This window comes from Lineus longissimus, chromosome 9 (genome assembly GCF_910592395.1).
Source record: "Lineus longissimus chromosome 9, tnLinLong1.2, whole genome shotgun sequence".
NCBI lineage: Eukaryota > Metazoa > Nemertea > Pilidiophora > Heteronemertea > Lineidae > Lineus > Lineus longissimus.
Window position 1 is genome coordinate 14,637,207 of NC_088316.1, and position 21,296 is coordinate 14,658,502.

The window sequence follows — 21,296 nt, forward strand, 5'->3', positions numbered from 1 at the left end:
ACGTTACTTGGTTAATGGTACTTGAGGCATTTAGAATCGTAACCTTCAGCAATATGCGTGACAGATTATGGTGTGTACTTTGTTTTGAGTTTCATCAAATTCGGGTGATGAGTATTGGCTCCATAATCAAAATGTTAGCTTCTTGCGAAGTCGTCAACAGCCCGCCGAGAGGGATGTTTCAATCACATGGTGCGCCGAGTTCTTTAACAGGGTATAGCCATATTGTACCTCTTCGCCAAAATACATTTTTAACCATGCTGGAGTGCGCATCTGGTCACTTTTATTTTGTGGCGAACTCCTTTAATTTTCAATGCCCCAGTTAACGAGGCAGATATCTTTCTTTAATAGCCGCCTCCCCACTGCCATGTGCCCCCTTCTTTATAATTCTCTACGGACGCCCGGTGAAATGCTACTGCATGCACTCTTGAAATTTTTAGTAAAAGCAACTAATCTGGTATGGTAGTTACTATTACACCAACTGTGAATTTAGTAAAGATAGTAGTGAATCTATCCCTTGCGAAATGCTTCACGTGTGAGTTAAATGACCAGTTTGAACAAACTAATGATTCAAACTATCAGTGAGTGTATCAGTTGTTGTCGCTCAGCAAATGGGCCATTTATCACTCAAAAAATCTGAGGCTCTCGAAACTACACTGCGGCCGCGAACGTGCAGTAACTACAAATGCAGATAAAATCTGCAAAACCTATACGGTGAATGATGTTGGTGTCTTCTTCTTTAGTAACTCATAAAGTATTGGTAATGACTGAGGGTGGTTTGCGTGGAGTCTGTTTCAATCATCTAGACTGTTGAGCCAGCACAGAATCTGCACAAACACTATTTTGTGTAACCGCACACTCTTAGAAGTAAAGGTTTTGAGATTCTGAAAACGATTTTATGCTTTTATTTTGCTGAAAAACCTACGTTGTGCATACTTGTGTTGGCCGGAAAAGGTTTTCATAAGCTCAAAATCCTTTAATTCTATGAGTGTACAGTGTGGCCATGTACATGTAAACGATTTTGCTGTGGCCGTGTGTCTCGGCAATACATGTTTAGACAAATCACAGATTTGCTGCTGAAGAAGGTATCAGCAAGGCAGATCGATAGTTCCGTTCTTTAAGAGGCATCGTGATTAGCTATTGGATTTAGGTAACTTTAGGTAACGTAAGACGTAATCTAATTTCCGATACCGTACTTTTCCGATATTTGCCAGACTCGTACTTGCCGGTTTAGTATCATAGTGGACACGGAATGATGTCATTACCGAGCTTTCCCCAAAGTTGTTCATTGACATCCTGAGATTTATGTCGGAGTGGTATTTAAGGAAATTGACATTCTCATTTCGTGTTAATTTCAACTATTTCAATACATTTAGTGATGGAGGGCATGCATTTGCATTTAGAGAGGTTTTCGAAGTAACTATAAACTATGCTGTCTGGGCCATTCTTCTCTCAGTAATGGGGTGTCTGTCAGTCTGGAATTTGCAACATCCAGACAAAATGTCTGACAAATCACTATCTGCAACCATTCTGTGGATAAAGCTTTAAAGGACACCATTCTGCTATATCGCCCTCCATCGAGAGTGCTCACCACTTTGATAAGTATAAAGGCTATTCTCTCGTTTTAAAGTCTGCATGCCTTTGATGGAACTCGTCCCATCAAACAAATCATAGTAAACACAGCCGACGACAGAATAACAACAGAAAAAAAAATACAGTCATATTTGTGGTCATATTCTTGCAAATTATTTATGCTATTAAATCATGTATTCATAAAGGCGATTATATCAGGTTTGTCTCGGTATTAAGTGAGGAAAGAAGCTTCAAGTTTTCGAACATCAGTTCACAATATAACCAAAATTGCAGAGGTCGGAATTTTCCAACAGACCATATAAGCCACAGTTTTTTCACAGTTAGACAGCGTTGGATGAAACTACCAAGAACGTCGGTTTGATTTAGTTAAGCGCCGATTCGCATGTTTATGAGGTAACACGTCCGATATGTTACGCGGCGCAATTTGTCACGAGAATGAGACACGAGTAAGATACTTCCAAAAGGAAGTGACAGGTCTCTTTTGATTATTTATGGTTAGCCAAGTCATTTGGGGCAAGTGCGGATATGGCTAGCGACCTCCTCCGGTGTCGACCAGTTTTATTTATTAGGCAATTACGCGAATTGCCTAGGATGTTTCTGGCAAATTATCAGCTTTGTAATCACTCCCTTAGGACACTGATAAAGCCAGAGCAATGCTTCTTCATCAAAATGGTATAATATGTGTAACAAGGTAGACACCTAAGTAGAGAGTTCGAGCTCTCTCATAAACGATAAGAATTATAAACCACTCTTTTATGGTTACACCGTATTTAAAATCCCTGCAGAAAACCCGTAAATAAATTAGATATTTTTTCGATAGAATCGGTGTGATTAGTCCGCAGACACCGAGATAGTTCCAAACAAATTATTCCTCTGCGATGGGAATTAGGAACAAAAAAGCTCTCTGTTCCGTTATTACAATCAATCATATCAGATGGAAATTATTTTGTTTTCATCAGTCAGTTTTCAGCATTTGTTTACCATTCGTCCATTTCCGAACTAAGCCAATTTGATGTGAACGAATCACACAAAGAGCCTTCTGATTGGTCTATCGGACATGATCACGCCGGGGACGCAGAATTATGATGTCCTGATAGGATAATACCACCGGAACTAATCTCAAATTCTGCTTTCAGAAATCCCTGAGTATAACTTGATGATAAAAAATTATACAAGAGTCTTACCATATGGATCTCATCTACGGCGCTGAAGGAATTGATGTAGACGCCAACAAGTATACGGTCAACTTGCTCTGAAACGAAAGAAAAAATCTCAACATGACAAGTGCAATGAATGAAAACAAGGAACAAAAAATAGCACATGAAAAATGCAATGGCTGACAAATATAATCGATATGACTGCTTAAACATTTATGTAGGATACTTATTTAATGGTGTGATATGACTTTGGGTAGATGAGGGCTTGATGCCAAATGTTATGACTATATAATGGTAAACGTACGCATGTATGGCGATTAAAGGAGTTTTGGTCTTTAAAGTATTCAGAGTTACTACAATGTAATACACCAAAACAGTTATGTAGAAATTTTAAAGTATGCGCAACCGTGAACAATGAAACACAATATGCCAATAAATTTTCAAAATTGTGGATACTTTATAGAGGTGCAACAAATAGGATACGAGAAAATGAAATCCATGTTGAAATTATAAATAATGAAGCAAGCCACATGCACTCAAACGTTGGGACGTCGGGTTTGGTGCACCGTCAAGTATAATGCACTGACGATACACTGTCGGCAAGGGTAAAGTTCTTGTCTTTATCTGATTTATATAAACTACATGTAGATTCTGAATGTTTAATGTGTATGTGATGAAGTGTTTTGATGTTGTCCGCTTCGAAGCTCAGTTTAAGGATCATTCGGTTAAAGTGAGATATGCATATATATACTGAAGTATGCTTTGTCATCGTACTTCATGAAAATACAATCAGTCCATGCACAAATACATACATACTTCGAATTATTTTGAAAGTGATTTGAACTGGCAATTTAGCTCTTTCAGCCGCACGCCGAACGCCCCAACTATTACAGTAACTACCCCAATAATTGCTACTCCATTGCCAGAACCACTAATCAAGTTGCAAGCAACAAGGAAATTTGCATCTCTTAACCCAAGTGTATATGCCAATGGCTTGTTTGAGAACCAACATAATTAAGTAACAGGGTTGATAGTGGATTGAAACAATGAAGTGTCTCTCAAGAGAGATTGGGAACAACTGATATCCAATTCAAACGACACTGCTTCACTCTTGGGCATTCCTTTCGGGTTGTCGAACTGATGTTTAAATCAGGCTTGGAATATTGCTGGATATTGGAAGGGGGTGCTGGGACGGGACACAGTGATGGATTCGATGTCTCTTATTGTGCCATATCTCGAGGGCTTCAGATCCTGTCGTGCCATCCCGGGCCAGAACCACCGGCTTTGAGTAGCAGTTTGAGATATTTCGCATTGTCATTGGTGTTGTCGGTATCTTACCAGGAATGTGCATGGAAATCAGCCTTCTGATACTTAACCATGAATTTTTTACACTTAAAATATGTTTGCACTGTCAATACTATTTTGGGTGACAGGGTATCATCATAAATCCCACACCCAAGGTTTCCTCTAATAAAATCACAGTGGGCTATACCAATACGATGAACGAAGTATGCAGACTTGACTCCAAGAGAATCGACTCGAGCCCGGGCAACCAAGCCAATAGCGTCAATAATGTGCAGAAATCTCCAAGGCATCCTATACTACAGGATAGGCCAGAATCCATAAATGCCCAGCAGTGATGTACAGCAGTTTTAAGATTTTCAGTATAGAGATACAGCACGTGCTACATGAACCAATAGCATTCCGCGAAGATGACGTCACTGCAGCTGCTGCCTTCTATTTCCCCAACGCTGAATTACAGGCAATGTCGGACAAACATGCGGTTTTCGTAATGGCTTCAGGCTTTCTAACTAGGACAGTTAGATTCAATCTGGCACATGTCCGAGTTTTGGAAATACTACATAATTGTTCTGAATATTTCTCTCTCTGACTCTATGGTATCATTCATGCTAAAAACAATGCAGGGTCAAAGATAATTGACTTTGAAATAAGCTCAAATGCGTAGAAATAAGTGTTGATGTCCGACTGTCACGTGACTAAAACGTCATCACTATCTTATGCAAATGACCTTGTGAGCCATAAATAGTAACTTCGCGGGATGCTATTTGCAACGCGATGACCAATCCCACAGCAATAATAGCAACGAACATGCTGCTCGATCATTAAAGGTCATAGAGGTTCATGTTTTCGACTAATGATACAAGTTTTATGTCACACACTTGGCACATCAGTAATTGACAGCAACACTTCAACAGCGTCTCCTTTACGACTGGAAAGCCATCATACTTTAGCTTTGACACCTGGTGCAGAAAAGCCCTCATCGGCAAGCATCTTATACCAACTGGAGTGAATCCGAGGATCGTCCGTGTCCAGACACAACTTCCAGTCACACAGTGCAATCATCCCCTTGGCGTATTTCTATTCATTGCATATCATATTTATGATATCCCGAGTGTTAAAACTCAACGCACCGACCACCATTTTTCATGTCAGAAGACAACATGGAGGTTCAACCAGTTCTACTGCACGAGTGTCTCAGAATCATGTCTCCGCTAAGGCATGCCGGGAAATGAAATCTCTTTGATATTTAGGCATTGACATATAAGACAAAAAAGTTTACTTTATTTGGCGGAGGTGCCGGCCCGCACGCTCACTGGAACACCCATTATAGAGAGTACTGTTTCAGTGTGCATCCATCATGATATCATGTTAATTTTGCTCCCACGTTATAATGTTACCGATGTAGCAGTTTTAGATATCCCTGCCGAAAAGAGTGCCCTACCCAATTGTATGGTGACGAATTAAGGTATGGTTCTTCATAGAAATCCCTTACGAAACCTGAGAGATTTAAAGTGTATGATAGAATTCGTTATGTCATGACACTTCATTCCACGGTCAGGTTTTCCTATCACATCGACCTCGTCAAAGCAAATGCTACTTATTTAGTTTTATACTCGCAACTAAGTGGATTAAAATCTGCCAGCGTGAAGATCCCAAGTTCATAAATAAAAGTATTGGTTTTGAACTCGAAATCTCATGCCAATGGCCATGATTAATGGACTAATCACTGCTTGGCCAGCGTTATTTTATTCATTACCCAAAGGAAATCGAATATCTGCTGTACTTAAAGTGGTCCTGCTTCGCCGGACTGATTATCTGAAAATTCCTTGGTGGGGTGGGCATGATTGGTCTGGGCCGTGGGTTACTTTACGACGCTAGAGGGATGTGCGGTATCGGCCAACGAAGAGCTACCAGTCGGATACATCTGCCAAATGTGTTTCTCAGCCAAAGCATAAGATAATCTTCTCAAATCGCATTCCATGAAAACCTTCCCTTTCCCATCAGAATTGTAAAGCCGTTTGTTCTGCAAAATTCCCTAACCAGTTAAATTTTTCCGATACCAAATTCTAAATTTGTATTTCTTAAAGTTACTTCATATCACTTTTAAATCACATGTATATTTGTAAAGATGACGGATGTAACTGTCAGAATGTTGCGTCTGATATAATTTATTTAACAGAAAAATGATGAGAAAATATCACATTTTAGATCACCCTTAAATGATTAAGCCACATTCTAGCCCCTCGTGTGTTACTAGCTTTGGAAATAATTGAAATAGAAGAGAAACAGAGATGAATGTACATAAGGCTTTTTCTCGTATTTCTATCAATTCTTGCTGTGATAAGAGTAGCTTTATTGAATACCTGTAACCTATCCATTTCACTGTCTGCTCTTAATTCCGCTCTTCCATCACTCCATTGTCCTTGTGGCAGCGGTGGAAGAGCGGACAGACACATCGGCTTGTACAATGATTAAAGATGGTTGGAAATGGTATCAAGATGCTTGTCAATTACTTTTTCTAGGATCGTAGATGATTGTTGGCAACATTCTTGACTTGGTTGTTGCCCCGATTACTCTTAGCGACTGAAAGCTATGCCATCTCTTCTTGGCAGATATCCCAGCTAGCTAAGAGTGGCTAATCGTTTTCCAATTGCTGTTATATGTATAGACTACTTGGTCTTCCGCACAATCTGCTGACTGTGCCGTTTTCTGTAGCAAAAGACTCAGACGTTATGTTGACAGAATCACCAATGAAATAGATAATCTGATATGTCCAATACAGAAAGCCTTGCAAAGGTCGCAGAAACAGATTGCATAGCCTAGGCTTTTTCTCCAGGGCAAGCAGCATTATATCAACGGGCGCTGGTGGTGTAAAGGTTAGCATTGATGCCTTCCAAGCATTAGATCCGGGTTCGATTCCCGGCTAGCGCATATTTTTTTAATCATTGGTTGATATAAATTGTTCACCAATATCAAGTAGATTAGATACTGCATACTTGCTAATATTTGTATTGTTTTGCAAACTGCCCGTTTCAATTTTCTGATGGGATGACCCTTAATACATACATGTGATGTATCGAAAATCATCTGCCTGTTGGGTCAACCCACAAGGGTAAAGATGCCTCATAGAACTTTAACATCAGATCGTATTCCACGTTTGCAATGAAAATAAAGATATCACCAGAGTACACGAGACCTGTTGCTTTTCTTGCGAGTGGTGGATCATGTCTGCTTTCTTAGCGGACTGATAACCACCCATGCTGGGGATTGATTCTGCATACCAAGATGAAGCTCTCGCCATGCCGTACAGAGGGTTAGGTTATCTTTTACTCACGGAAACCTGTAGAGCATGGCAGAGCAATATTCGCTGATATTGCGCTGCCGGGTTGTCGCCAACAACCGGGATCCGGGTAAGAAAACCCAGCTGAAAACGTCTGTCTACCCCGCTGTAGAAACCCTAGAAAAAGTTTTCAACAAACAAATTTACGAGAAGATCCTACAATAGTAGGATTTACTACCCACAGGAAGAAAGCATGCTCTCACAGCTCCAGCCAGAAAATGTACCATACTGATACACGAAATGCTACAGTACATTTGCAACCGGTGCACAGTCAATTACGATAACCTGCTTTTCTGGTCAGCGTTGCAATGCAGATTGAAGGACTTGAGGAGATGGGTTATGAAAATGGACGCGGCCGCATTTGATTGCCTTGCCCTACTTTCTTTCGTCCTCCAACATATCAAATAAGTGACGTTTTCTGCACTCCTAGAAATATATTTCCGGGAGGAGAGCGGAAAAAGTGCTCCTCGTCCTCGATTGGTCAATAATGTTAAGATTAATATGGACGACGCGTCCTTCTTTCATCCTTGGCCATCCGGATGGGTAGGGAACACGTTAGGCCATGCTAGTGCTGACATTGGGAGAATACCTAGACAACATCGATGTTGCTGGGCGATAACCATTGGATTAGTGAAGAGATGGCCAAAACTACATGTATCATGGTGATTTCACATGTATGTTTGTGGTTCGTCGTGACAAAGTACGCTGTTAAAGGGGTTGTCGTCCTAAGAAAAGCTAATGTCCTTGACCTTCAGGTTTGACCTAGATGGGACATTGACAGTATCAGAATGATTCTGGATATGAGTAAGTGTCTGGACTCACCTATTTCCAACCCTGGCCGTAAGTGTGGATTGTAGCCGGTCTTAAGTAATCGATGTATGAACTCTTCGTGGGTTTCATTTTTGAGGCCAATGCTGAAAGAAAAGAAGCAGTTACTTGTATTGTATATTTATACATGAGAAATACTCTCAGAAATAAAGGCTAGCGCTTCTGAAGAAAAATCAAAACATTTCAAGGTCTTTTGGCCAACACAAATATTCAATCCGCGGATGTTTTTGAGAAATTTGAAAGTCCATGACGGTTTTTGAGATTTCGCCGAAAAACTTCTGCGGTTTGCATATTTGTGTTTGGCTGAAAACCTCTTAAATGTTTTCAAAAGTCCAAAACCTTGATTTCAAAGAGTGTAGCCTTATTCAAATAGTCAAACAATATACTGTCTGTCCCTAGGGGAACTATAACAGCAGATCAGTGGATTAACTAGTCTACTTGCTTTCCTCCAAAAAATAATGATATCTCTCCAATTTTTGTTTTGATAAGTGGATGTCTACGCATTTCTTTTTTAATCAAAAAACATTTTACACAAACGTACTTTACACTAGCAATTGTGGAAGCTCCACAATTTTTTAAATTTCAATTTATTTTTTGTTCTCGAACATGTTGTTGGCACATGTATTTAAATACATGTACGTGTACTAGTATATTGCGCCAGCGTATGTCGGGTCCCAATTTAACTGCAGGTCAATTGAGACTATTAATTTCAACAAGACTATACAAATGTACTTGACTGCCATACCTCTTAGGGGAAGAACTACAAATAAGTTAATCCACCAAATGACCTTTTCCATGTAGTATTTTTTACATCCAAAATATCAGGTCCAAATGCTCTATATTGAAAATGCCTTCATCTTCAGTTTAGCCAGATTGACGGAAGCCAGTGCAAGTATTTCAATATTGCCTTTTCACGTTTGACATCAACTGTGTTATGAAATGAATATTACCACTTTTAAAACCTATCGACCAATTTGATAGCATATAGTGCAAATGTTATGAATATTTTAGAGCGCAAACAGATGCGACGATGTCGACAAATTTGGGGTGATGTATTTTCTAAGTTTAATCTTTAAATGCATTGCAAAACTGCAATGCTTATGGCTACATGCTTAAAGCTACTAACTCAAAAAAGTGTATAGCGAATCAAAAAACTAAATGTCATTTGCGTATACTTGTATGTAAACGTACGGAGACCCATTAACTTTAGATGTAGTCCAGCTATAAAAAAGATGGTTTATGGTCCAACTGCAGCAGCATCCACGCGTTCTACTTGTAATTGTACTTTGCCAAATGTACAGTTCACATGCTGAAGCATTCCGTACTCTATCTACGGCTATATTTACATGCATTCTTTTATGCTTTTGCTATGGGTACTGCGATTGGTTCTATCACATGCCTATCTATATACAATGTATCAACCATGCTAGCACAATCATACAAATAAATAAAGATTGTATTTACCGGTAGTTTGTCGCATTTGCACGTCTGAAATCTCAAAACATCTCAACTCATTCGGTTTGGAATTACAAAAGGAAATCATGGTCAAATGAATATTATGTTGCTTCCCCCTGGATATGTTGGAAAATAATTCTTTAAACATAACGTGACTGAACATAACGAATATTCTTTGGTCTGTGTTCAAGGATTTTGAGTGGATGGCAACTTAAACAGGGTGGTCGTCAAGGAGCAGAGTTTTTTCTGCCGGATTTTGTTGGACCAAAATCATTCTAATAGAAAGGTTTTTTAGCTTTTAAAAAATTATTATTAATTTGGTAAACAAAATAGGCACATAGATATTTTTAACTGAAAAGAAAAACATTAGCTCAAAAACCTATTTTTCTAAGAGTTTTAAATGATTTTCATTGGGCTAGGGCTTGATTTCCAATGAACTTGCAGGTATATAATCCACTCACCGTAGGCTTGGAGAACCATAATGAAGTTGAAGCAGAAGGAGGATCGCAGTGATCAACATCATTGAGTCTGTGTCTCTATGTGAAACTTCTAGTCTGAAGTGGAAAAAAGCATTTGTTATTTATGTTAACATCACAACGTGAACATCAGCAAAAGTGAGGACCCTCCAAGCTAACAACAACGGAAGCTGTGCCATAAGTTCTCAGTTTGTTAATCGATGACATCGACTGTCCGCACTCCTGGTTGCCTCGCTTTTCATTAGAAACCCGGTAAAACAGAAGCACATGTAGATGTACACAGATATGTACACGGCGATGTACTATGTTGTGTCTTCTACTCGACAACCATGCAAGGACGGCGGTTGATTCGATGAATCAAAAACAATATTAAACAGAAAAGAACGACATCTGTGTTCAACGGGACCAATCTTTCTTTACTGAGGTTGGATCAATAATGCTCTGGAAGTGTTAGATAGCTGTTTTTAAGTTGTACATGTACGTTTTTTTCTGCAGACATTCTTGCTGAATTTCTAGCACGCCTTGGTATTCCTTTGTAAAAGTCACACCATAGACACAACTAATTGAGAAAACATGCAGTACGAATCTGAAAGAAGCATTTAGTAATTACAATGCTGCAGAATTCACTCAAAAGTTTTTTTCTGATAAGATGTGGCGTATCAAATGTCTGCGTGATATTAACTGAACTGAATATCTGATGCGAAGGTCGAATATATCAAGGGAATGCGAAGGTTTAAACAACCCCTGTTGCCGATATCTTCGAACGAGTTTTCAGCACAGACGATATGGCTAACTTGCGGAATGGCCAATCAGGTGTTATTTTAAGCTGGTAACTAGAATCGGGTTCCCAATGTTACGAATACCAACCAGCTACTGCATCCGTGGTCTTAGTGAAAACGTGTACGTGAAGAATACTTTCGCATCAGCTTCAATGGGAAGCATCATCACCATTTTTGGCAGAAGATTTAGATTTTTAGAACACTTCGTTGATTTTTTTGGTCAGTGCTTACCTTGCTTTTCAATATTCAAACAACACACAAAATGTGATATCCAAATCGATATACACACACACAATATTGTACACTGCTTTGTATAGTACTTTATTATTGTAATAATGGATTTCATTAAATCAATCGTGAGGATAAGAATTAAATTCAAAGAAGAGCATGAACAGTGCATCATAAATTGCCTGCAACTTAGATACTCTTGGATAAGGAGATCAGTTGGTAGCAGTTAGGTGGCTCATAGACAGAAATGCAGAGGTACCGCCGCGTATATGGTTGACTCATCGGCGACTCTAGATCATCGGCGACCCTTGACTACTGTATTTCAAAGTAGATAACGGCAAGTTAGAAGCATGTCTATGTCATCTTCAGCAGCACTATCATGGACTTCCCGACGAAATACAGCTAGTTCCATTTGAACCATTCACGAATGAACATACAACTGAAAGACAACTTCAATCAACCACGGTCACGGAAGCAACTCACTTTCAACATGCTCCGATCATATTTGCCTACTGTTCTGGATCCCTCCAACTGCGTGTACCTAGAATTCCTGAGGTACCGGCGCTGTTGATCTAATGGTACCACGATGCACGAGATCGTTCCGTCACTGGTCTGAAACTGTTTAACCAAAAATGGACATTCGGAACGGACGATTTTACACACTTCATTTCGAAATGGGGAACGTTTATTGGAGCCATGACATTTGGCCAAGGGTCGTAAAGAAAGTCACATTTTGTGCTTTCCTGTGTCATCTTAAGCCCAGCTGTACCGGGATTAGCATAAGGAAGACTGGACCAGCTGGGATGGTGACATGCAATGGTTATAAGATGTCATCAGGCAAACCGTTCGTAATGACGTCAAGAAAAACATATTATCTTCACAGAGGTAAAAAAAACACATTTTAAAGCGAGAAATTTGTTTTTAACATTCAACGAGTTGACATTGCATGATGATGGTGCATGATAGCTTACAGATATTCCTTTATGGTGAGCATTTACGCATGATGTACGATGGCATGAAGAAATTATTTCATGCTGATAGGCTATCAGAGTATTCTATGCCGTCGATGTTGGTTTATAAGTACATTGAATTAATATAGGCGCGTGATTGTTTTACATGAGGCTTCAGCATTTATCACAGTTGGGATAAAAACGAGTGTCTTCTGTTAGGCGTATCTTCGTCAGAGGTAGTATGATAAAATCAAGCACCACGTCAGATGATACGATGTATCATGTAGGAGCCAGTTTTCGCGGGTCTTATCACTAAGTGCAGATTTACTAGCTTCCAGCGATTCCATACACGCAAAAGCTTATTTATTACGAAATTTGAGATCAATAACGAAATATCTGGGGTGCTGCGTGGATGTTTTTAGCGTGAATTAATCTTGAAATCGCTCACTGAAAGATCGATGCAGACCAAAACAAATCCGAAGCGGCTCCCCATTTTCGCGGGTATTGCGCATGCGCGACTGATTGTTGTGTTTCTGTGTAGTGTGCATGATCCTAGGTATTGACCCAGTGTTTTGAACGTAATTAGAGAATTGCTTGCCTGTTTAGGACGCATTTTGGGCGCTTTCTTTGCGGAACGAAATGAAAATCAAAAATCAGAAAATTTCTTCTCTGGAAACGAAGTGACGCGCGAGAAAACGGGAAAAAACGGGTTTTCGCGAAATTGGGGATGACTCGAAATTGGGGAGCAGCACCATACACAAATGTATTCATCACAAGTCTTTTCTTCTTTACATATTGACTCAGGCTGAAATTAGTAAATCATGTTTGGTGGTTTGGTTCAGAGACGTAGCTCCGCATGAAACAAGCCTCAGCGAATTTGACAAGAAGTATGCGCTTCGACATGTTGAGGATACAAGATATGTTTTTATTATCAATTGCAGACTGTCCTTTGCCATATCGTACAGTTGGAGACTACCATGGTTCTAAGTGTTACATTCACTCAACGATCTCAATGGCGTCCTTTGACATTACCTCGAATGTTTGTAGGACCAAATATGGCAGAAAGTTGGTTGAGCCTGAAACCCGAAACGAATTCGATATTTTATATAGATTCTTCAGGAAGGTTTGTATTTTAGCTGACAAAATAGAAAAAATGATTTGAAAATTATGTTTGAAAACAAACGATCGAATTGTCTGTCATTCGTTTGCCTTGTGTTGATTTCCTGAGATTCCTAAATACTATGTTGTAATAAGTATCTTATAACGTTCCCCAGCTCCGACACAAACCATGCTCAGACGCTCTCCGGGACCTTAAGCTTTGCCTTCGCTTTAGAATCGTGTCTAATATTGATAATGGTGATGTTTCAGATAATCTTTATTCCTGACAAGATGACTTTGTTATTTCTGGGAGGACTGCGCAACAAGAGAAATAAATTTTACTGGCAGTCATCAGGAATCGAACTCGACTATTTCGACCGATGGACACGCGGAGAGCCCAACAACTTTCATGACCACAAAACATTTCTCGCCATGTGGAATGTGCCCCCGGGAATGATGGACACATTTGCCAGGGACAGAATTCAGGGATACGTTTGTGAACTATAGGATGTATACGAAATAACTGATCGAATATTATCACTTGCATTATGAAATATATACTAGTAATTTGATTGGATGATGTTGTGTGATTTCGAACTGAATTCGATGAAAAGTCATCTTTAGCCTCAATGTATTGACATTGCTGAGCTTCCAGACAGCGCGCTTCAGTATGGGTGGCGGCTGCAGAGTTCAGTATGACGAAGGGGAGGAATTGAGCATCATCCGTAATTGCCTGTCGTATATATACATGTGCAATGTACTTGCAATGCATAATAGTAGCATCCTGACATCAGGCTTCTCCTACATCTCGTCAGAGGGTTAATGGTTCCTGTTCACCAACGACAAAGATGCTTAGGAACCAATATATCCTTCTTCGTGATATCAGCAACATGGATGTTACACATTGGCTATTACAACTTAAAAGGGGACTATATGCAGGACCCGGGAAGTTAAACTGGCGATGTTCGGGTGACTATGCACAATAACTGCATTGGGTCATTACATTCCTCAAAGTATGACTAGTTTTGACGTACTGTGAGAGAGGAGAGACCCCTATTGGCGACTTCGTGTAACGTTAGCTTGCCTACCTAGCTGCTGCCTATAAAACCCCTTTAAGTATAAACGAAATAGAGTGTCAAGCTTTACTATACCTAGTTTAGTGCTGAAGTCTTTTTCTGTTAAGTCAAATAACTAACATCAAAACACATTACTTTGAAGTAATGTGCTTTTGCCCACATCTAAAAAAGAAAAGGAGAAAAGGTAATCTAACTCGCTTTACCTTATAAAACCGCGAATCAGGCACAATATCATCCACCATTAAACAGAATCGATAGATAGTTTGTCCCGTGATAAAGTATGATCCATCGCAGAAAGCTCGTGACCGCCCCTGCTGCCAGCGGGCCGGTAACTGAGCCACAAGCTAGCCCGCCTGGCGTTATGCAGTTCAGCTGACGTCTAGTTGAATCGATTGCTCCAGCAATGATGACCAGGAGTTGCATTTTCGAGGGTCGGGTTGAAAGCAAAAAGTTATGGCGTAATGGTGCTTGTCCTGCTAAACGTAAATCGCGCAACTAATCTGGTTTTATACTGTGGCTGAGGAAGACCCGACCGGTGTCTTTGCTTTCATCTCGTTGGATACGCGATACAGTAGTGGCTATTTTTTTCTAAATCTCGCAAACTGGCGTACGTTTCGCCTTTTACGCGATTGTTCTCCTGGTGTTGCAGCAGTTTTGAGTTGGTGACTATTCGCGACTGTCTTAGTCATTGGCTGGTCGCAGGAACACTGATAATACATGTTAATAGGCCTTTCCAATGACTTAGACAGTCAAGAAGATAACTTTACAGACATCGCAAATGAATGGTGCAGTGGTCAACAATGACTGACTGGTACTAAACGTATTTTCAGAGACACACATCGTTGTAGTATAATGGTGCTGAAGCTGATAGTGGCAGGTAGAATCGTCTCTGAATATCTGTACATTACTTCAGACAGCTGGAAATTTGCATTTGAAATTGAAGATCTAGTGCAAAAGTAGTCAAAGGAGCTTTTTCATTTTGAGAGAATGGGTAAAAACCACGACGATGCCACATTAGAGTGCACTGCGACAGCCTAAAATGTTCAGTGTTTTTACGCTAGCTTTTATTGGCATGTCAAAACTTTATTGTACTCGCATCCTTCACGTCCGATTGCCCGATGAACACGCGATGTTGGTAAATGTTTTACTATCTCAATATTCACGTTGTTAAAAAAAATATTAAACAGAAAAGAACGACATCTGTGTTCAACGGGACCAATCTTTCTTTACTGAGGTTGGATCAATAATGCTCTGGAAGTGTAAGAGAGCTGTTTTTAAGTTATACATGTACGTTTTTTTCTGCAGACATTCTTGCTGAATTTCTAGCACGCCTTGGTATTCCTTTGTAAGAGTCACACCATAGACACAACTAATTGAGAAAACATGCAGTACGAATCTGAAAGAAGCATTTAGTAATTAAAATACTGCAGAATTCACTCAAAAGTATTTTTCTGATAAGAGGTAGCGTATCAAATGTCTGCGTGATACTAACTGAACTGAATATCTGATGCGAAGGTCGAATATATCAAGGGAATGCGAAGGTTTAAACAACCCCTGTTGCCGATATCTTCGAACGAGTTTTCAGCACAGATGATATGGCTAACTTGCGGAAAGGCCAATCAGGTGTTATTTTAAGCTGGTAACTAGAATCGGGTTCCCAATGTTACGAATACCAACCAGCTACTGCATCCGTGGTCTTTGTGAAAACGTGCAAGTGAAGAATACTTTCACATTAGCTACAATGGGAAGCATCATCACCATTTTTGGCAGAAGATTTAGATTTTTAGAACACATCGTTGATTTTTTTTTGGTCAGTGCTTACCTTGCTTTCAATATTCAAACAACAACAAAAATGTGATATCCAAATCGTTATAGTGTCACACAGTATTGTACACTGCTTTGTAGTACTTTATTATTGTAATATTCGATTTCATTAAATCAATCGTGAGGATTAGAATTAAATTCAAAGAAGAGCATGAACAGTGCCTGCAACTTAGATACTCTTGGATAAGGAGATCAGTTGGTAGCAGTTAGGTGGCTCACAGACAGAAATGCAGAGGTACCGCCGCGTATATGATTGACTCATCGGCGACTCTAGATCATCGGCGACCCTTGACTACTGTATTTCAAAGTAGATAACGGCAAGTTAGAAGCATGTCTATGTCATCTTCAGCAGCACTATCATGGACTTCCCGACGAAATACAGCTAGTTCCATTTGAACCATTCACGAATGAACATACAACTGAAAGACAACTTCAATCAACCACGGTCAGGGAAGCAACTCACTTTCAACAAGCTCCGATCATATTTGCCTACTGTTCTGGATCCCTCCAACTGCGTGTACCGAGAATTCCTGAGGTACCGGCGCTGTTGATCTAATGGTACCACGATGCACGAGATCGTTCCGTCACAGGTCTGAAACCTTGTTTAGCCAAAAATGGACATTCGGAACGGACGATTTTACACACTTGATTTCGAAATGGGGAACGTTTATTGGAGCCATGACATTGGGCCATGGGTCGTAAAGAAAGTCATATTTTGTGCTTTCCTATGTCATCTTAACCCCAGCTGTACCGGGATTAGCATAAGGAAGACTGGACCAGCTGGGATGATGACATGCAATGGTTATAAGATGTCATCAGGCAAACCGTTCGTAATGACGTCAAGAAAAACATATTATCTTCACAGAGGTAAAAAAAACACATTTTAAAGCGAGAAATTTGTTTTTAACATTCAACGAGTTGACATTGCATGATGATGGTGCATGATAGCTTAATATTCCTTTATGGTGAGCATTTACGCATGATGTACGATGGCATGAAGAAATTATTTCATGCTAATAGGCTATCAGATTATTCTATGCCGTCGATGTTGGTTCACAAGTACATTGAATTAATATATGCGCGTGATTGTTTTACATGAGGCTTCAGCATTTATCACAGTTGGGATAAAAACGAGTGTCTTCTGTTAGGCGTATCTTCGTCAGAGGTAGTATGATAAAATCAAGCACCACGTCAGATGATACGATGTACACAAATGTATTCATCACTAAGTCTTTTCTTCTTTACATATTGACTCAGGCTGAAATTAGCAAATCATGTTTGGTGGTTTGTTTCAGAGACGTAGCTCCGCATGAAACAAGCCTCAGCGAATTTGACAAGAAGTATGCGCTTCAACATGTTGAGGATACAAGATATGTTTTATTATCAATTGCAGACTGTCCTTTGCCATATCGTACAGTTGGAGACTACCATGGTTCTAAATGTTACATTCACTCAACGATCTCAATGGCGTCCTTTAACATTACCTCGAATGTTTGTAGGACCAAATATGGCGGAAAGTTGGTTGAGCCTGAAACCCGAAACGAATTCGATATTTTATATAAATTCTTCACGAAGGTTTGTATTTTACCTGACAAAATAGAAAAAAATGATTTGAAAATTATGTTTGAAAACAAACGATCGAATTGTCTGTCATTCGTTTTCCTTGTGTTGATTTCCTGAGATTCCTAAATACTATGTTGTAATAAGTATCTTATAATGTTCCCCAGCTCAGACACAAACCATGCTCAGACGCTCTCCGGGACCTTAAGCTTTGCCTTCACTTTAGAATCGTGTCTGATATTGATAATGGTGATGTTTCAGATAATCTGTATTCCTGACAAGACAACTAGGATATTTCTTGGAGGACTGCGCAATAAGAGAAATAAATTTTACTGGCAGTCATCAGGAATCGAACTCGACTATTTCGACCGATGGACACGCGGAGAGCCCAACAACTTTCATAACCCCAATACATTTCTCGCCATGAGGAATGTGCCCCCGGGATTGATGGACACATATGTCGGGCACACAATCCAGGGATACGTTTGTGAACTATAGGATGTATACGAAATTACTGATCGAATATTATCACTCGCATTATGAAATATATACTAGTAATTTGATTGGATGATGTTGTGTGATTTCGAACTGAATTCGATGAAAAGTCATCTTTAGCCTCAATGTATTGACATTGCTGAGCTTCCAGACAGCGCGCTTCAGTATGGGTGGCGGCTGCAGAGTTCAGTATGACGAAGGGGAGGAATTGAGCATCATCCGTAATTGCCTGTCTCATATATACACGTGCAATGTACTTGTTACTGTATGCGATGCATAATAGTAGCATCCTGAGATCAGGCTTCTCCTACATCTTGTCAGAGGGTTAATGGTTCCTGTTCACCAACGACAAAGATGCTTAGGAACCAATATATCCTTCTTCGTGATATCAGCAACATGGATGTTACACATTGGCTATTACAACTTAAAAGAGGACTATATGCAGGACCCGGGAAGTTAAACTGGCGATGTTCGGGTGGCTATGCACAATAACGGCATTGGGTCATTACATTCCTCAAAGTATGACTAGTTTTGACGTACTGTGAGAGAGGAGAGACCCCTATTGGCGACTTCGTGTAACGTTAGCTTGCCTACCTAGCTGCTGCCTATAAAACCCCTTTTAGTATAAACGAAATAGAGTGTCAAGCTTTACTATACCTAGTTTAGTGCTGAAGACTTTTTCTGTTAAGTCAAATAACTTACATCAAAACACATTACTTTGAAGTAATGTGCTTTTGCCCACATCTAAAAAAGAAAAGGAGAAAAGGTAATCTAACTCGCTTTACCTTATAAAACCGCGAATCAGGCACAATATCATCCACCATTAAACAGAATCGATAGATAGTTTGTCCCGTGATAAAGTATGATCCATCGCAGAAAGCTCGTGACCGCCCCTGCTGCCAGCGGGCCGGTAACTGAGCCACAAGCTAGCCCGCCTGGCGTTATACAGTTCAGCTGACGTCTAGTTGAATCGATTGCTCCAGCAATGATGACCAGGAGTTGCATTTTCGAGGGTCGGATTGAAAGCAACAAGTTATGGCGTTATGGCGCTTGGCCTGCTAAACGTAAATCTCGCAACTAATCTGGTTTTATAAACTGTGGCTGAGGAAGACCCGACTGGTCATGAAAATTGACCAATTAAAATGTGTCTTTGCTTTCATCTCGTTGGATACGCGATACAGTAGTGGCTATTTTTTTCTAAATCTCGCAAACTGCCGTACGTTTCGCCTTTTACGTGATTGTTCTCCTGGTGTTGCAGCAGTTTTGAGTTGGTGACTATTCGCGACTGTCTTAGTCATTGGCTGGTCGCAGGAACACTGATAATACATGTTAATAGGCCTTTTCAATGACTTAGACAGTCAAGAAGATATCGCAAATGAATGGTGCAGTGGTTAACAATGACTGACTGGTACTAAACGTATTTTCAGAGACACACATCGTTGTAGTATAATGGTGCTGAAGCTGATAGTGGCAGGTAGAATCGTCTCTGAATATCTGTACATTACTTCAGACAGCTGGAAATTTGCATTTGAAATTGAAGATCTAGTGCAAAAGTAGTCAAAGGAGCTTTTTCATTTTGAGAGAATGGGTAAAAACCACGACGATGCCACATTAGAGTGCACTGCAACAGCCTAAAATGTTCAGTGTTTTACGCTAGCTTTTATTGGCGTGTCAAAACTTTATTGTACTCGCATCCTTCACGTCCGATTGCCCGATGAACACGCGATGTTGGTAAATGTTTTACTATCTCAATATTCACGTTGTCAAAAAAAAAAATTAAACAGAAAAGAACGACATCTGTGTTCAACGGGACCAATCTTTCTTTACTGAGGTTGGATCAATAATGCTCAGGAAGTGTGAGAGAGCTGTTTTTAAGTTATACATGTACGTTTTTTTCTGCAGACATTCTTGCTGAATTTCTAGCACGCCTTGGTATTCCTTTGTAAGAGTCACACCATAGACACAACTAATTGAGAAAACATGCAGTACGAATCTGAAAGAAGCATTTAGTAATTAAAATGCTGCAGAATTCACTCAAATGATAAGAGGTAGCGTATCAAATGTCTGCGTGATGCTAACTCAACTGAATATCTGATGCGAGGGTCGAATATACCAAGGGAATGCGATGGTTTAAACAACCCCTGTTGCCGATATCTTCGAACGAGTTTACAACACAGATGATATTGCTAACTTGCGGAATGACCAATCAGGTGTTATTTTAAGCCGGTAACTAGAATCGGGTTCCCAATGTTACGAATACCAACCAGCTACTGCATCCGTGGTCTTGGTGAAAACGTGCAAGTGAAGAATACTTTCACATTAGCTACAATGGGAAGCATCATCACCATTTTTGGGAGAAGATTTAGATTTTTAGAACACTTCGTTGATTTTTTTGGTCAGTGCTTACCTTGATTTTCAATATTCAAACAACACACAAAATGTGATATCCAAATCGATATACACACACACAATATTGTACACTGCTTTGTATAGTACTTTATTATTGTGGATTTCATTAAATCGATCGTGAGGATTAGAATTAAGTTCAAAGAAGAGCATGAACAGTGCCTGCAACTTAGATACTCTTGGATAAGGAGATCAATTGGTAGCAGTTCGGTGGCTCACAGACACTATCATGGACTTCCCGACGAAATACAGCTAGTTCCATTTTTCACGAATGAACATACAATTGAAAGAAAACTTCAATCAACCACGGTCACGGAAGCAACTCACTTTCAACATGCTCCGATCATATTTGCCTACTGTTCTGGATCCCTCCAACTGCGTGTACCTAGAATTCCTGAGGTACCGGCGCTGTTGATCTAATGGTACCACGATCCACGAGATCGTTCCGTCACTGGTCTGAAACTGTTTAACCAAAAATGGACATTCGGAACGGACGATTTTACACACTTCATTTCGAAATGGGGAACGTTTATTGGAGCCATGACATTGGGCCAAGGGTCGTAAAGAAAGTCACATTTTGTGCTTTCCTGTGTCATCTTAAGCCCAGCTGTACCGGGATTAGCATAAGGAAGACTGGACCAGCTGGGATGGTGACATGCAATGGTTATAAGATGTCATCAGGCAAACCGTTCGTAATGACGTCAAGAAAAACATATTATCTTCACAGAGGTA

General features: G+C 39.9%; 1 protein-coding gene and 1 non-coding gene across 4 annotated transcripts in view; one reads left to right on the forward strand and one right to left on the reverse strand.

Annotated features, from left to right (window-relative positions):
• The window catches only part of LOC135493249 (glycine receptor subunit alpha-4-like), a 32,626-nt gene that overhangs the window by 4,602 nt on the left and 6,728 nt on the right, over positions 1-21,296 (reverse strand). Inside the window, exons 1-5 of one of the 3 annotated variants that reach the window (XM_064780385.1) lie at positions 14,483-14,587; positions 10,134-10,226; positions 9,682-9,705; positions 8,212-8,303; positions 2,775-2,842 (exon numbers count right to left, since the gene is read on the reverse strand). In XM_064780385.1, coding sequence (XP_064636455.1) covers positions 2,775-2,842; positions 8,212-8,303; positions 9,682-9,705; positions 10,134-10,226; positions 14,483-14,514 — 309 coding nt within the window. In that variant the 5' untranslated portion in view covers positions 14,515-14,587. Of the gene's footprint in view, positions 1-2,774; positions 2,843-8,211; positions 8,304-9,681; positions 9,706-10,133; positions 10,227-14,482; positions 14,588-21,296 lie in introns of those variants that run through there. The other 2 variants (XM_064780387.1, XM_064780386.1) reach the window with 2 other exon arrangements.
• On the forward strand, positions 6,909-6,980 carry Trnag-ucc (transfer RNA glycine (anticodon UCC)). Its single transcript has one exon. It is a non-coding gene; the product is annotated as a tRNA-Gly (tRNA).